General features: G+C 39.0%; 1 protein-coding gene across 5 annotated transcripts in view; it reads right to left on the reverse strand.

Moving 5' to 3' along the window:
- Positions 1 to 18821, reverse strand: part of GRIN2B (glutamate ionotropic receptor NMDA type subunit 2B) — a 552939-nt gene that overhangs the window by 25693 nt on the left and 508425 nt on the right. For all 5 annotated transcript variants that reach the window (XM_072127541.1, XM_072127539.1, XM_072127540.1 and 2 more), the window contains 5 exons: positions 9604 to 9812; positions 4657 to 4828; positions 2689 to 2842; positions 2138 to 2263; positions 1107 to 1336 (listed from right to left, as the gene is read on the reverse strand). In XM_072127541.1, coding sequence (XP_071983642.1) covers positions 1107 to 1336; positions 2138 to 2263; positions 2689 to 2842; positions 4657 to 4828; positions 9604 to 9812 — 891 coding nt within the window. The remainder of the gene's footprint in view (positions 1 to 1106; positions 1337 to 2137; positions 2264 to 2688; positions 2843 to 4656; positions 4829 to 9603; positions 9813 to 18821) is intronic.

Genomic DNA, 18821 nt, shown 5'->3' on the forward strand with positions numbered 1-18821 from the left:
GCACACCCATCTCTCTGTATTACTTATTTTTGTGCAAATGTAGACTTAGAATTAAATCTTACAGATGTGTTCTATATGGAAAATATGTCAAACTGACGCATATACAAAGTATATGTAATATGTATCTTTACTTTAGTGGAAATTATTATATGACTAATAAAACAAAACCTACTCCCTCCTTACCTTCCTGACCAAGCTAATAAATTATAGTTTTAACTGTGTTTTATCCAAGATAATATTATCCTTTTGGTTTCCTCAATACGTCAATACTTCAATATTTTACTTTTTTAACCTCCAGACATGACATCTGTTGGCCACAAGGGTGCAGTTAGGTGGTGTGGTAAAACATCCCCATTACAATTTGACAGATAGTATATTGTATTAATGGTATTCATACCGTCAAAGGTTGAAACGCACTAGGGGGCATGAATAAAATGTACAAAATAAAAATGAAAAAAAGTTTTAAATAAACCTATTGTTGATTGCCAAGGTAATTCAACTGAAACACAGGTCTGGGCCGGGCTGCATATTTCTGTGGTGGCATGCTCAAAGACATATGGTAAGCACTTTTTTACCCAAGTGTTACACCTTGGTTTGATATGATATCTCATGCTGTATATGCACTTTAGCTTCTTTGTCGATCAGTTTCTTCGCTGCCAGCACCAATTTTTTGTGTGCTCGTCCTTACTGTTACATTAATATATATTTTAATGAACATCAATTTTTAATTCTACTAAAATTATGTTTTATTATGTACAGTGGCGCATTCCCTCTTTTTCTGTTTTAGTACCCAAACTCAAGAATCTATTTCCTCAGCATTTCATATTTTCCTTTCCAGAAAGGCATCCTGGTCCCTCTTGAAAATGTCCAGTGTCTAAGTCATCACAATACCCTGTAGCAGGGAGGTCCATACTCTCACTAACAGTAAAGAATCCCCGTAGAAGATGGCCCCTGGTCATTGTTACAGTACTAGAAAAAAGATCATTAGAAAGATCTCTGTATTTCTTCACTGTATTTATCTGTAATCCGCCCATTCTTCTAACTTCTTCCATATTTGTAACAAAAAAGTTTCCAGTAGTAAACCATTCTCTCAAATAATGGCCTACCTTTTTATCACTGAGACCGGACACCTGGTCCACATACTCTTCTTGGATCATGAAGGCAGCAAGGTTGGCTGTATAACTGGCCAGAAAGATCACAGCGAAGAAGGCCCAAACTGACACCATAATCTTACTTGTAGTTCCTTTTGGGTTCTGCACAGGCACAGAATTGTTGAATACCAAGCCCCATAGTAGCCATATGGCTTTGCCAATTGTGAATGATGGGCCACCAGGCTCTGGAGGTCAAACATAACATATGATTAGAAATGTGACACATTCCAGCTGCAACCTAAATTTCATTTTCATCTCATAACCATTAAAAATATGAAATGCTAAGCACAAGAGAAACTCGATGAATGCATTAGCTTTGTGGAACTTCTAATTAATAAGAATATAGTTTCTACTAAGAATATGCTTTTTATAGCTGTTCTCTGAGTAGGTATTTCAGAAAACTTACCCAGCTAACACCCCTTGGACAAATGCAACTTATTTTTCAACAAATCTCTTCAACAAATCTGAACATAAACTGATATTGACAGCAAAAAAGAGGATTGGTGGTATAAATCCCACCCCCTACACTGGTATTATAAAAAAATATATATACTACTGTATACTATTTTTATAATAATAAATGATAAAAATAGTGAATAGTGAACAAACTGTATTAGAGTACAAATCCTCAAACCCATAGCCAAAGATTAAATGGGATTGAGATTTAGTGGAGTAAGATCCAGTCGGTAAGAGAGGCTTTACTTCACAATGCTAACGACATAGTACTTCTAACCCCATCCAACTACCCCACCAGCCAATCTTAGTTTACCGCTTTACCTGGCTTAACCTCTGACCTATTATCAACCCCTAAAGCTGGTTGTGCCACTCCAAAAACAGTAATGCTTCAAGCCACACCTATCTGCCCCATTACAACTATGATAAAAGAGAAAGAAAGCACAAAAAACAGCTTGCAGGAACTTCAGCAACTATGTATTAAATAATCACTCCTACATCAACTGCAGCCATATTATAACAATGGTTCTTACCTCGGCCATCTGCAAGGCACCTGTTGTACCCCACCGGACTGAAGTACTCGAATACAAACACCGCCACCGCAGAGACAATAAGCAGCATCACAAACATCATGACCCAGACATCAGCACTGAAGGGCTCTATAGAGGAAAGAGAAATTGACGCAAGATCAACAGGAGATAGGGGATGGGGTTAGAGAAGAGATGATGATAGTTGAAAAGGTCAGGCACGAGGGAACATTGAAGAGTGATTCCAGGATCTGAACAGTAAAGAAACTGCACCACTCTCTTTGCTTCCTACAAAACACATGGCTATACATTGTACAATAGCGATTTGGGATTGCAACTCACACGCAACATACATTTTAATAGGACTAAGCTGTAACCAGGCCACATGACAAATGGGTGTGAAGCCAAAGGCCTGTGGAATGGAAGCTGCACTCACCAGAGCACCTTGACAACTTAAAACTGCTATCCTCGTTTTTTTTTTAAACTGGGAATAACTTTTAAGATATTTTATAGACATCAAACAGCATAGTACAAAAGATTTATTTATTTTAAGTTACCAAGAAAAGCAGAAGGAGACACTGTTCCGTTGCTTCTTGATACCATCACACTAATACCAGTCTCTATAAATGGCACTGAAAAATCCACAACTTCTGAGCGCTCTTCGTTGATGGTAAGCGACCCAACAGCCATGTATGCTCGTTTTGTTACCACCTAATAAATATAAAAAAATCATGAAGTCATAATGTGAAAAACTTAACAATACATGAATGGAAAGACATATAATCACTGGAGCTATAGCTAGTCACCAAAGTATCCAGTTACAGGCAGTCCCTGACTTAAGGACATCCAACTTACAGATGACCCCTAGTTACAGACGGACCTCTCTGCCCGCTTTGACCTCTATTGGAGCTCTCTGGATGCTATTACTTTAGTCCCAGGGTACATTTTTTTTGTCTGGAGTTACAAATTTAAAATACACTGGTTCCGACTTACATACAAATTCAACTTAGAAACAAACCTAAAGAACTTTTCTTGTTCATAACCTGGGGTGGATGCCTGTATTTAGCTACACTTATTGCACAACAGGTGACCAGACTATGGTGTCAATGATGTTTTCCATACTTTTACTTAGCTGGACAACCCCTTCAAATTGCTGTCTAACTGATTATTAATCTTAAGCATACAAAGATTCTTGTAGTTATAAATTAATAGATTTAAGAGAATTTGGTAGAAATACATGGAAATGTTTAGGAAATTTATTGATTTGCATTTCTAAAACCAAATGGCAAAATTGCTCCGATATCTTTGTAGTTTTATATGAATGTGAAAGCAGAGTAAGAAAAGTGCAGCATCAGAAAGATCTAGATATTATAGAAGGTTGGTGTGGGTAGAGACTGTTGTGGACTATGAACATTAGATCAAAAGAAATCTAACTTTCTATCTGAAGAACAAGTGTCTGGAATAAAACTTCACAATTTTAGTGCACAGATAAGACCCAGAATAAGATCATTAGAAATATAATTATGGCTGAAAGACAAAGAGGAAGCGGAAGAGCAGCAACAACAGGATGAATGGATACAATCACATAAATCATGAACATGCCAATAAGAATTCTGCCGACCCATACAGAATACGCTACATCCTGCAAAAAATTCATGACTGATTCATGATAATAATTTCAATTATATTGAGGCAGGAGTAGTTTTATTTTGGTGGAAGAAACAATCTCGCATGGGAAATTAATGTTGGCAATATACTGCGGCCAGTTGTGTAAATCTTAAGAATGTGATGACGGAACATGAGTAAAGAGTAATAGTATAATTTAAAACCATGTCATTGTCTTACACAATATATCAGTGCCAGCTTTTATAAGGTGACTTGTAAAACAGCTGAATTTCAGTCAGGTCATCAGAAAGTGAGTTGAGACGCGTAAAAGGGTTTTACCAGATATAAAAGCTATAGCATACTTGATGATCGCCAAAACCGCTTCAAAGGAACATATTACACAGAAGACTGATAGAATGACTTATGTATTTGTGCTGGGCTTGGAGAAGAGTGCCTGGCTTCTTTTGATATTTGGTATGCACCACCTATAACTGTTTCTGAGTATTTCCTGGAAGGTAACTTTAAGCTGTATACCCATTTGTCCAAGTTTTTTTTTTTTACTATGGATCAATGAGGTATAAAGTGACATATAGGTTGTGCTCAACTCTCACCCTAAATATGGCACCGCCTGTCACCTGTATACAGCATCTCAATGGTGATGTCACGGCAACTAATGCACAGCCAAACAGCTGTATACAAACAGAGGCTGGTGGTGACGGGTGGCACTGCATTAAACCAGGGAGAGGTTAGTACAACTTGTTTTTTTAATACCCCTTTGGGCTAATATAAAAGGTCCTGATCCACAAACCCTTTGACTTTTCAACAGAAGTAATGCAATTATAATTAACTACTACAATGTTACATTTTGTGTGAATCGTAGAATTAAGCTATAATGCTGCACTGCATTCAAAACATCTTACCTCCCCAATCATTCCGTTCCACGTGCCATTAATCTTCTTCCCATGCTTTCCGTTAGTTACCAGATAAAGATCATAGGTGAATTTCACAGTTTTAGCTATTTTCTTCAGGATATCAATACAGAACCCCTTGCAGCATCTCTTGATGTAGTTTCCTCCTTCTTCTGTTCGGTTCCTAATGATCAAAACAAAATTTACATATGAGACTAGAAGACAGACAAGTTCCGCCGATTAACAAAAATTGTAGGATTTTAGGGCATTGCCCCTTGTTGCAACCTGTTAATACAGCATCTTCTCAGACTTTAGTTTATTTGCTATTTGTATCCTCTCTGGTTGTATTTAATAATTTTGAGGTCAGCAACATCCATATAACGTACATAGTTCTCATTAAAAAAAAAAAAAATATATAAAAAATAATACACAATAATATTTGTATCTAGAACTTACTATGTAAAATATTAATAAATATTGTCCTGCATCTGTCTGTCTATGGATCCGCACTATGAGCCTGGTGTCTTTGAGTGTATAATGATCGCTGTGAATATCTGATTCATAGAGGACACATCTTTATGTCGAATCTCAGAGCGGGGACTGCGCTTAACCTTCTGACTTTGTTTTAGTTGTATGGAGCTGTAATATTGCACACTGAAGGGCACCGCCTTAGCCAATACCCAATAGCTCCAACAAACACTGCTAAACTAAGATAAACTTAAATCGCTGCCACGACAAGTGTGTATCTATATATTATAATTATTAAAATTAGAGAATAGAGAGAAAGTTTCTTAAAATTTGTAATTGGTCCGAACTGGAAGGTAGTGGAAGCCCTATCCAGATATTACATGGTGTCGTGCCCTGGTCGTGGAAGAATTTTATGCCAAAAAATGGGAGGCTCTCAAAAAGTTAGCCCTGGAGCCCTGACTCAGCCTTGGAGAATCTGGTCCTCCCACTTCTAGACATCCAGGAAGGGCACCTCTTAAGGGCCGTAAAAAAAACAGAGGTCAGATAGGCCCTCCACAACCTCTCAGTCTTGCCTCAGAGCCCAATTTCTTCAATATCTCTCGCCATGTCCATGCTCAGAGTCCCAGATTTCCAGGAAGAGCACTGTGTCAGAAGCTCCCTTGAAAATGCAAATCTGATTGTACACCACCAGAGGGACCTGGTCACAGCAGGCCAAGTAAGGGGTCCAGGTAGGTGGCTTTTCATTATTCTGCCACAATTTAATGAAGTGCCAGGCCATGCTGGAAAGGGTTCCAGGAGGTCAGTTATGGCTTCCACAACCTCCCGATCTACCACTGATCACCAGGAAATTTCAAATTCATGCTGAATGAAAATTTTCAGGAATTTGGGATCGAATTCCACTTTACTTCCACGTCCAATTCAATTATTTCATCTCTAGTTATATTAGTTTATATTATTATAGATATTGTAGATACATTTTGACCCCGTGCACTCATGCACATAACAACTACCCCAGTGTGATTAGTAGGTCACTCATATACATGTACTGGTACAAGTGAAAGACTATATTAATAAAAAGACATTCTCTATAGAGATATGTATCTACAAAGAAAGATACTCTCCTATGTTGGCTTGTTGGTTGTCTACCTGATATATAGCCCTGATCATACAGAATCAAATCTTCTCTTTATCAATTTTCCTTATCCGAGGTTCTGCTGTCATGTATACAACTAAAGATCTCTGATAGCCCTCTCAGACAACATGAAGATTACAGATCCTATGGGTAATCTTTGATATTTCCAAGGTGATATACAGCACAAGTGATAGCCTTGAATTCAGAACAAAGTTGTTTGTCACTTCACATAGTGGCATATGCCTCCTGATATGATAACATCTCAGCTATGACATAGGGCATGTCTGTAACTGTCAGCCTGATTTCTCCAGTGTTCAGAACACAGAAAGCAGTCTCTCTCATATAGTCAAAGTGAAAAGACAGTGCAAAGGTCGGCTTTATTTCTTATAGTCAATGGAACACAGATTGGAGCGTTGAAAGTCTCTGCGGATGTCACACAGGGAAGCTTCCCCTTCTACATTAGCAGCTATTTAAAGCAGAAATCCATCAAAGACTTGAAAAATGTAAGACTTTTGACAAACTACACTCACAAGGCGGTATGACACATTTGCAATTCTGAGATAAAACCTTAAAATGAGCACTGGAATGATTTGTACATGTGAGTATTTTTTACATTTACATTTTGTAACAACCCGAAACCATTTAGACCATTAAAAAAACATGTATTACTAATACAACACATCTTTCTCCAATATATCCTTACACCACATTCAGCAATAGCCAATGTCCTACTGATCATTATAGCCAAGACAAAGCCTAAAAAAGACTGCCCTGGTCAGCAACACAAGCACAAGGTCCGCTCTATCTGTTGTGTCTCGGGCAGTCAGCTCATACACGGGGCTATGGAATCCATTGCATTGTGCATTAGCCAAAGACAAAATGGCTAGCATACATCCTGTGCGTGAGCCCTAACGCTGAAACTACACCCTATCACTGTCTCCCTGAAGACAAATTTTTTAGGAAATTGATGATGGATGTTTAGTAGATGAAGAAGAGGTGGTGGAGAGAAGCCATTTTCTTTGATAAGATATATATATATATATATATATATATATATATATATATATATATATATGACAAAGTTTCTAGTGCCATCTTCTACTTAGGAAAAAGTGAAGAAGATAAGCGTAGTACTCTTTAAATTTTCTCCCTTTAAAGGAATTTGAGCACTTTTCCAAATTCTTGACAGGAGGGACCTATAGGGAATGGCACAAAGATGGTGCCACCCTTTGTGGATTATTGGTATTTGAAACAGTAAAATTTATGTATATGTATTCTGCTTGTTATGAGAATATATATTGTGATTTGAAACTTTTTGTAAAAATTCTTCCTTTTTGATGCAAATAAAAGTTAAAATAAAAAAAAGATATATCGTATATACTCGAGTATAAGCCGACCCAAGTATAAGCCGAGGCCCCCAATTTTACCACAAAAACCTGGTAAAACCTATATATTTTTTACTCGAGTATAAGCCGAGTTTGGGTTTTCAGCACATTTTTTTGTGCTGAAAAACTAGGCTTATACTCGAGTATATAAGGTATATGACAAAGTTTCTCATATTCGTTTATACTTGTGACTATAGTTATTTCTGTCATTAACAGTACGCTTCAAGCTGCACAATGGGCATGGCCACCAGGAGCAATACGCCCTCTCTTGCCCACTATCACAGAAGGAGCAAGAAAGAAAAACCTATGGGATAAACCCTTATACTAATATTTTACAAAAATAATAAGAGTAATTGACCTAAATCATAATTTTGGATTTAACCATGTGAATGTGAACTATTTTGCTTGTGTTAGCTGATTTTCTTATTGGTAGTTATTTCAGGCAATACAATACTGCAGGAAATTGCTTTAAAATTGTCGAAATGCGCCCAAATTGACAATGCACCATTATAGAGTAAAGCAGGGCATCTCCCCTTTCCCTGTATGCCTGGCAAAAAGCTGGCATATATTGGCCCAAATACATTAAACTGGCTGCGCCAGTTTTCTAACATCGCTCATAGAAGGTCGATTTGGTTTGTATTTATAAATTGTTTGCGGCAGTTTTGTGCCACGGCTGTACGGTGCCATTGTTTTATAATGTCACAGACTTCTCATTGTCTTTTTTATATGTTCTGGAGGTCTAGTTATTTGGACAAATATAAACACATTGCAGCTCACTATGCCAGAAAGAGACTAGTTTACTTACAGATGTACCTACAGAACCCACTTGCTTTCCAAGTTAATATGGCTACCAAAAGTGCAATCCGTCAATAACAATGTCCAATGTCACTCAGGTATGATATTGTTTTGCTCTTTGATAATGTTTTATGCAAATAGAATATTAAGTGCTTCATTCCACACAAAAGTCAGGCTTACTTCCCAGCAAACACCTATGGTGATCTCAGGAGATTATTGACTTTGTGCTGAAAAGGTTAATCAATAGACCTCATGGTTACGCTCTGTTAGCTGCTGTCGAGGAATTGTTAGACAGCTTGAAAAAATCCATTAATTTTAATGCGGGATGACGCTTTGAAACAAAAGTAAATTATACAGAAAAGTTTAGAATTATAAAGTGTAATTGTATACGTTTACAAGTCATACTCTCATTGACGTGAACCTGTCATGTTTAGTATGTAATCTGATGTGCAGGCAGCATTTTATAAAGCAGAAGGGGCAGAACAGAATGGTACGTAGTCTTGTTAAATATATTCCAGCATTCAGTGAAATCAGCAAGAAACTAGCCTGGTCCCTACAGCATCTGCTCTGTATGGACTGAATGGAGAAGCTCCGTGCAAGGCAGATTAGCCCTCTTTTGCCCATACTGCCAACCCACCCACCACTACCCCACAACGCTATGCTGGGATGCTTGGGGGTTGCCATGGCATTTAGAAATCTGCCAAATATGGAAGTCTATTAGGCCTATAATAAGACAAGGTTTAAAACAGCTGACAAAATTCTGTCCATTTATGCCAACAGGTTAAAGGTATATGCCTAACCAGAAGCAGCACTATGTAGGTCATCTGATTTTAAGGCATTTATTTCTAGTTTTTCTAACATTGCTCATTGTAAAAAAATAGTTATTTATTTTAAATTAAAATTCATTCATTTGCCAGGGACTTGTCTGTTGATACACATTTTTAGGCTGCCCAACACCAGCAGCATCCTGCTACGTCCCTTACAGAAAGGAGTTGCTTAAAGAAAATGATCAGGTGTTCCCGGAAATCAGCCAAATACTATTTTATTTCAATAATAGCCTATAAAGTGACCTACACAATCCTGGTTTTACTTGTGGGCAGATTTGGGAGGTGGTAGACTCTACTTATATATGTAATTATCATTAATTGACCTTCAAAGTGAAAAAAAAAACCTACGTACTCAATGCGTATCTGTTTTCGGCAGGGAACTGTATTCCTCATGCAGGTGCCACTCAATGGATCAACATCTTCTACAATAACAAAGGGAGCTTCCTCCAATGTAACAATGCTCAGATGTTCATCTTTATGTTCCTCTGAGTTGGGATACAGCTCAAACACTGGCCACACGTAATACTTCATTTGTAGACTCCGGTCCTTGTATTTGCCAACCTAAAAAAATTAGATAAAAAAGAAAACCGAGTTAATAAACCATGGGATTATACTAATGATACACTTTTTAAATCAGCACCAAAATATAAAAATCTTGAGAGGAAATACATTGTACGTATGTGTTTACTGAGGCTGCTGGCCTAAATAAAATACTCCTGTTCAACGTGTAGAGAGAACCTGTACATGAAACGACCGCAGTGAAAGTGAATGTTGTTAAATCTGATGGCATGTTGGTTATTTTAATTTCAAGCACCAAAATGCATGTTCTATGGAGTGCAGCAGCGCGCAGGTTGGATCATTAATTAGGCAGTAGAGTGGTTTAAATTAAAATCTCATGTAAAAATAATGCAGCTCCCAACATTAAGGGCTCTTTCATGTAAAAGTAGTTTTCACTCCAAATCCACTACTTCTGTCTTAAAGGGAGCACATACTGCAAGAGCTAAAGAAAAGTCCTGGAGGCATGAAAAAATTGATATCTCAACCAGAGGAGGATTAACACTGGACCCCATTTTTTAAGCAAATTTATAGTAGTGGTAGTTTTGTGTACATGCAGGATAAGAGTAGTACTGTGCAAAGCCCATTTACACAGAGTGATAATGGTAATACAGTGATGCATCACTTATGCAGGTTAATAGTAGCTTTCTGTTCAGTGCATAATAACAGCAGAAATCGTATCACTGTATATATAGAAAAATAATCTACGGTGTGCATACATTCAGGATAAGAGAAGTATAGGGTTGAAGACGCTTTTCCTTTCCTTATTATTAAAATGACAGTATCAAACTTGGGTCAGGAAGTAGGAGTTCTCCTCATGGAGAGATTGCCAATTAAAGGCATTCATGCTCTGCTAGGGAATTCTGGGAAATATGCAAATTTGTTTTCCAAGGTGGGAAATGGAAAACAATGCCTCATTTTGCTGCCTTGAAAGGCAGCCCCCTTAACACCAAGCATGACCTACAAGAAGTCTAAAAGCATGGTGTGGGATTAAGCCAAACCAGTATATCTATTCCACAAGGAACAGATTCCCAACTGTAGAAAGCACTGTTTCTACCTGGTTGGGTCTCCTCAGCGCAGCGCAGGGAACTGGTTTGGCTGAGTAAGAGGCTATTGACTAGGGTTAGGAAGTAGGAGTTCTCCTTATGGAGAGATTGCTAATTAAGGCTGCCTTATAGGTGTGTGGAGACTTAAAGCCATTTATGCTCCACTGTAGAATTCTGGGAAATATGCAAATACTTTGCACTGATCTTTATGGACACCAACACTGGAATTTTAACATCAATTCTGTTACTTTAATATGGAGAGTAGGATCAATTCTTATACCCGGAGAGAACATTTCTGATAGCAGAACGGCATGTACAACTTTGGTCTAAAACTTTATTAATTGTAAATACTCACAAAAATTACATCTGGGAAGGAAAGAATATTTGCAGGAGGTCGAAAACGACAAGACACGATATCCGTTTCATGCTCATGGTGCTGCTTCCACTTCAAACTGGATGAAGCTTCATGAGTGTAAAAATGGCCTTGTAGTGCTTTGATGTCCTGGACATATTCCTCCCTTCCCAGATGTAATTGTGAGAATAAATTAAGTTTTAAGAAGACCAAAGTATTGAGTGAAGTTCTGCTTCTTTTAAAAAAAATGACTGTATTCGCTGGATATACGTAGATTGCCAAATAGTTGGGATCCAACACTCATCAACAGATATTGTTCTCAGCAGCTGATAGACAGAAAATAGGTAAAATACATCTCTTTACCAGCAAATGGTAAAATAAAATGTCATGGGGAAGGTGATAATATATCTGCAGTGTCTTGCCCTACAATTCATTCGTGTCTGAGGTCACTTTACAGATTATAATACTAGAACTGCGACATGCATGATGTATAAATCGGACCTTCCTTCTGACAAACCATGCACTGTCACTGTGGAGTTAATCCCAATTCCTTCTATGCAGAATCGGCATTGCATTAGAACCTGTTGCAGATGTTACGGTTCTCTAATGGCTCTGATAACAGTCTTGTTTGAAGAATGTCCCAGGAGGAGCAATTAAAATTAACAGGGAACAGCTTGTTAGGAGTCTGTGCCAGACTGGAGAAGCAAGAGAGGCAAAACGGAGCGGGTATGAGGTTATGGCAGCAGTTATGGTAGGGAAATAAGCGCTTCAAGAATAACGCTGGGAAAGTGCGGACTGATCTTTCTATAAAATCCATGCAGTCGTATAAGGCACTGGTCACAGTAGAGCTTCAAGAAGGGTCTAGAGGACTTTTTACACCTAAATAACATTGATGGTTATGCTATATAGAATTCCTTGGTTGAAATTGACGGACATGTGTCTTTTTTTCATCCGTATAAACTATGAAACTATGAAAGGATTAGGATATAAAATCACAGGGATGGGCTGCCATTGGTAACTCAGGTTATTCCTTGTGCACCAATTGTAAGGTGCCCCCCGGCCCCCAGCACTGCTGAGGTGACATTGAGTGTAACCGTCAGTAAAGCCATATCACAGAGGGGCTAGGGTAGCCCATCAGGGTCATTAGTATAATTGTAAAAATTGATTTTTAGAAGGAAGGAGACCATGGATAACAAATATAAGAATCCCACTATCACAGTCCCTGGATCTATGAGTGTACCTGGTTTATAATGTGTGATTTTCATGGAAAAATCCCTTTTATATCATAATTATTGATCCTTCATTCACTGACACAACCAGAACTACAGTCACAGCACTTGTATTGTCCCAAATCACATCCCAGCTTCGGGAACTCTCGACTTTGGACTCTCTTGCATGCCAGATTTTTACTGCAACAGAGTCTGTCCACATGTACAGCAGAATAGGAAGAATGTCATACTTTATCAAAAATCCATCACAACACAACAAAAAAACCCGTAGCTTTGCATTTTCGGCACATTGTCTATTTCTGCTGTTTCCCATTGACCAGTGGTGCATCTATGCATCCACTTGGCTTTCTAGCGGAATTGATTTCCTATGGATATTTGTGGGTGAGCGTTTCTTCAGTCTCTTTCTTGTAATCACTTTTGTGACTATTTTATTACATTTCTCTAACCTAAACAATTAATTCTGCTTAAATATTTGTTGAATTTATGGAACATTCCCACATTTTATATTCCTGGTCGCCTCTTTACTTCATTACATGACTATTAACTTCTAAAATACAGTATTTTGGTCCCAAACACTTCTATCCTTGCTCAATCCTTCTATCTTATATTCTCCTCTATTTAAGTATTCTCAGTATCGGTACAGCTACGCCCTCCCATCTGGACAGTGTCTGTTGACAAGGGAAAATCAGATTCCAAAATTTTCTGTCCCTCAGCAGCTCCATTATTTAACTGCCTAAGCTCCCTCTGTATCTCTGGTGTTACAGTGACACTTGCAGTATTCCAGAACATATTACCTACAGGTCTTGGAATAGGGACTCTCATCTTAAAAAACAATGTTATCTATAATGCCAAAGGAAGCTGTCAGTGTCTGAAGAGTCTCAATTCACACTGAAAGAGAGAATATATTTATCTATTTCCATCCTGGTTTTATTCTTATGCAAATATGCCTTAGGCTACATGCGCACAATGTATGCCCGCCGTACCATAGTACGTCGTACGACATGGGGGAGAGCGCTGCTCACCCTTGCCCCTCTCCATAGGAATACACAGCACACGTCGCCGTATTTCGTAAAAAAATAGGATATAGTATCTTTCTAAAGGCTACGTAACGGTACGATGCCACACGTGTGCTGCACCGTACCGCTACCATGCGGTGCTGTGAAGTCCCTGAAGTGTATGGGGGCCGTATATACACCGTATATACGCTATACGTTTGTGTAAATGTTAATATGTACCAGGGGCATGGCCAATTTTCCATAACAAGGCATGCCTCCTAACTATCCCAACAAAAAAACTGTAAAAGACATTACATGAAAGTGAACAGTCTTGAGTGGGGTAATGGCAGGGCTTATAACTGTCCTGCAAATTGACATGAAAATATTGAGGGGTGCGCTCAGACAGACCCACAGGTAAACAGTTGAATACCTGTGAGGGTCTCTGAGCTAAGTATGCCTCTAGCCCCTTTATGGGTGGTGCATACTAGAGTACACCAACTGCATTTCTTCCAGATATTAAAGGAAATCTACCACCAGCAACAAGGATTGTAAATGAAGCACACTTCCATGCTGGTGTGTACCCCTTCTGCCTCTCTTCTTTTAGCTTCTTATGCCATTGTTTTCATTTAAAAAAAGCTTAAAAAAGTGCAAATTAACCTCAGGGGATATAGGCTCAATTAACAGCTATGAATTTGCATAATTTTAAAAGCCTTATTTATTTTTGTAATAAAGGGGTGCACACACCAGTATGTAAGTGTGCTTGGTGTACAATCCTTGATGCTGGTGGTAGATGGACTTTAACCCCTTCCCGCCAAGGCCCTTTTTCGTTTTAGCGTTTTGATTTTTCACTCCTCACTTTCAAAAGTCCATAACTATTACATTTTTCCATGTAAAAAGCTATATGAGGGCTTGTTTTCTGCGGAAAAAAATGCACTGCATAGTGCAGGGTATTTAATATTCTATGCCACATACAAGGAAGTGGAAAAAAAATTCCAAATGCAGTGAAAATGATGAAAAAAGGAATTTCCGCCATATTCTTGTGAGCTTGGATTTTAAGGTTTTCATTGTGCCATGTGACATGTCTACTTCATTCTTTGGGCTGATGCGATTACGGGGAATACCAAATTTGTATAGGTTTTATAATGTTTTCATACATTTACATAACTAAAACCTGTACAAAAAGCTTTTACATCAATTTTTATAGACTTTTTAATTTTTTTTTCAAAATGGCAAAAAAGTGGTATTTTCAAATTTGGGCGCTATTTTCCGTTACAGGGTTAAACGCCGGGAATAACCGTTATTATATTTTGATAGATTGGACATTTTGGAATGCGCAATACCTAATGTGTTTATGATTTTTACAGTTTTTTTAATATTTATATCAGTTGTAGGGAAATGGGGGGTGTTGAATTATTAGGTTTTTTAAATATAACCTTAAAAAAAAAATTACATTTTTTTTTGCTATTTCTTAGACCCTCTAGGGTAGATTAACCCTAGACGGTCTGATCATTCCTACCATTTACTGCAATACTACGGTATTGCAGTATATGGCATTTTTGCACAGTATTAATTACAATGAGCCACTGGCTTATTGCAACGGATCTGTAGAAACCAGAAAGCCTCGGGTCTGCCAAAGTCTGTCATGGCAACCGATTGCTGTCCCCCGATGACGTCACGGGGCGGGGATCGGATCCGTTGTGGCGTCGCCAGGATTTAAACCTCTCCTGCAGCATTGCCTGAGGCGTTAACTGGGTTAACAGATTCGGTTGACGCGTAACTGGTGGGTGGCAGCCGACATGTGACGTAATACTACATCACATGTTGGTAAGGGGTAAATATCTTTAGGAAATGCAGTTGTGTACACTCTAGTGTGCACAACCATAATGGGGCTAAGGGCACACTTAGCACAGAAGCCTAAGCATACAGCATCTCAACCATCCATTGGTTGTGTAACAAACTCAACAAACTCCCCAGTTTAACTTACAGTACCGCAGATGCATCAGATGCATGCTTTTTCTATATTGTACATACATCAGATCTAAATGAAGTGTATGGACAGCACGTATCACTCCTCACAGGTAATATTTCCATGTAGCTATATAGTTGTGGGCCCAAAGAATAGATATTTAAGGGAACTCGTCACCAATGAGCACATTTTCAGTAAAGACCGCTTGCAGAAGCCCATTACACCTGTATTGCAAATATGTCTTTCTGTCTTCTCTCAGAATTTGTATGACAATATAATTGTATGTTTTAACTTAACTTGCATGTTGGGATGCTTTTCAAAAAACAACATGTGAACCACTCCTTAGCTCTCAACCCCCACTTTTGTGCTCCTGTACAGCTATACAGGAGCACAAAGGTGAGGGCTGAGAGCTGAGGAGTGAGCAGCACAGACATGTCACATGGTGTTTTTGGCCTACATGGTAGGTAAGCCTCTGCCTTCTCTCCACCCCAGCATGTACAAATCAGATTACCATTATTCAGATCAAACACATAGCATAGTCTCACATGCTACAAGGGTAGTCAGTTACTACAGCACTGATAAAACGCAGAAAGAAACAGAAACTAGCAACTTAAAGGTGTTATTTGTGCTTCTTTGAGGTCGTGGTGAGCTGACATCAGTGGGGGTGGGAGGAGCTGTACAGGAGCACAAAACTGAGGGCTGAGAGCTTAGGTAGGCCTCTGCCTTCTTTCCACCCCAGCACGTACATATCAGATTACCATTATGCATATCACATATACAGTGGTGGCCACAAGTATTGGCACCCCTGCAATTCTGTCAGATAATACTCGTTTTCTTACTATAGAGTGATTGCAATCACAAACTCTTAGGAATTAATATCTTCATTTTTTTGCTTGCAATGAAAAAACACAAAAGAGAATGAAAAACAATTCAAATCATTGATCATTTACACAAAACTCAAAAAATAGGCCGGACAAAAGTATTGGCACCTTCAGCCTAATGCTTGGTAGAACAACCTTTAACAAAATAATTGCGAACAACCGCTTCCGGTAACCATCAATGAGTTTCTTACAAGGCTCTGCTGGAATGTTAGACCATTCTTCTTTGACAAACTGCTCCAGGTCCTGAGATTTGATGGTGCCTTCTCCAAACTGCCATTGTGAGATCTCTCCCCAGATGTTGATGCCTTTTTCCAAAAAGCTCTACTTTTGTTTCATCTGACCAGAGACCATTCTCCCAATACGTTTTTAGGCTTTTTCAGGTATGTTTTGGCAAACTCCAGCCTGGCTTTTTTTATGTTTCTGTGTAAGAAGTGGGGTCTTCCTGGGTATCCTACCATACAGTCCCATTTCATTCAGACACCGACGGATAGTACAGGTTGACACTGTTGTACGCTTGGACTGTAGGCAGCTTGTACTTGTTTGGATGTTAGTTAAGGTTCTTTATCCACCATCCACACAATCTTGCGTTGACATCACAGTTTCAAATTCTAGAAGGGTGGTCAGTTACTACAGCACTGATAAGACACAGGCAGAAGCAGCAACTAGCAACTTAAAGGTGTATGTGTGCTTCTTTGAGGTCGTGATGAGTGGACATCAGTGGGGAGGGAGGAGCTTACAGGAGCACAAAGGTGGGGCCTGAGAGCTGCCGAGTGAGGAGCAAAGAGAGCAAAGTCACGTGTTGCTTTTTTGGAATGCAGCCAAACCAAAGCCCAACCCCTGGGACTTAGCAGAGGATTCTGCGAGGTTGCAAAGTAAGTACACACAATATATATATATACTGGGGCTATGGACTGGCAGGCTGTATACTGGGGCTATGGGCTGTCTGGCTGTATACTGGGGCTATGGGCTGTCTGGCTGTATACTGGGGCTATGGGCTGTCTGGCTGTATACTGGGGCTATGGGCTGCCTGGCTGTATACTGGGGCTATGGGCTGCCTGGCTGTATACTGGGGCTATGGGCTGCCTGGCTGTATACTGGGGCTATGGGCTGCCTGGCTATATACTGGGGCTATGGGCTGCCTGGCTATATACTGGGGATATGGGCTGCCTGGCTATATACTGGGGCTATGGGCTGTCTGGCTATATACTGGGGCTATGGACTGTCTGGCTATATACTGGGGCTATGGGCTGTCTGGCTATATACTGGGGCTATGGGTTGCCTGGCTAGTTATATTGTGTACATAGGGGTAGTATTATAGTAGTTATATTCCTGTACATAGGGGCAGTATTATAGTAGTTATATTCTTGTACATAGGGGCAGTATTATAGTAGTTATATTCTTGTACATAGGGGCAGTATTATAGTAGTTATATTCCTGTACATAGGGGACAGTATTATAGTAGTTATATTCTTGTACATAGGGGACAGTATTATAGTAGTTGTATTCTTGTACATAGGGAGCAGTATTATAGTAGTTATATTCCTGTACATAGGGGACAGTATTATAGTAGTTATATTCCTGTACATAGGAGGCAGTATTATAGTAGTTATATTCCTGTACATAGGGGGCAGTATTATAGTAGTTATATTCCTGTACATAGGGGCAGTATTATAGTAGTTATATTCTTGTACATAGGGGGCAGTATTATAGTAGTTATATTCTTGTACATAGGGGGCAGTATTATAGTAGTTCTATTCTTGTACATAGGAGAAAGTATTATAGTAGTTATAGTCTTGTACATAGCGGGGCAGTATTACAATATATTTTACTTAGGGGGAGTAGTATTATAGTAGTTACATTCTTGTTTATTGGAGAAGGTATTGTAGTATGTTTTTAGTGTAAATATATGGCAGTATTAAGTTGTGTGCTCTTAAAATAGAAGTGTTATTCCTTTACAAGGAGGCAGTATGAGTCTCTTTCTCTGCGGTGTACATGTTGACTTAGACCATCTATTAAAAGTTTGTATGGAGTTTAGTAACTTCACCCACATCACAAGGCCACGCCTACGTGTTTTGACAGTTTCTTCCAGGGCCACTTTAAATTCCCAGTCCGCCCCTGATTGTTTGTGCCTTGGACAGTCAGCTTGTGGCCAGGGCTTTGGAAACCACTGTCATACGTGTGAGCCCATAGAAGATTAGGAAAGTATCCACCCTCAAATCATTGCTCCTTGTCCTAAATTGATATATTCAAGAAAAAGAGAACCATAATGTAATAAGTCACTGCAGCCTATCTTAGAAAGCAGCCTCCTGTACACAGCTCTGCTCCATGCAGGTATTACAATCATGTTTAAGTCATACCAAGGTGAAGTTTCACTTTATTGTTGTATTTCTTACAATAACTCTAATTTCTCTCTTCCATTATGACTTTTGATTGTGATTACCACTTTAAGATACTAGAGGAAAGTATACAAAAGTAAGCAGAATAAACATGCCACATGGAAAATGAAATCTGCTCTCAGGTAAGGAGGCGGCGGCTGGCAGGGCTCT

This window comes from Engystomops pustulosus, chromosome 10, assembly GCF_040894005.1.
Source record: "Engystomops pustulosus chromosome 10, aEngPut4.maternal, whole genome shotgun sequence".
NCBI classification, from domain to species: domain Eukaryota; kingdom Metazoa; phylum Chordata; class Amphibia; order Anura; family Leptodactylidae; genus Engystomops; species Engystomops pustulosus.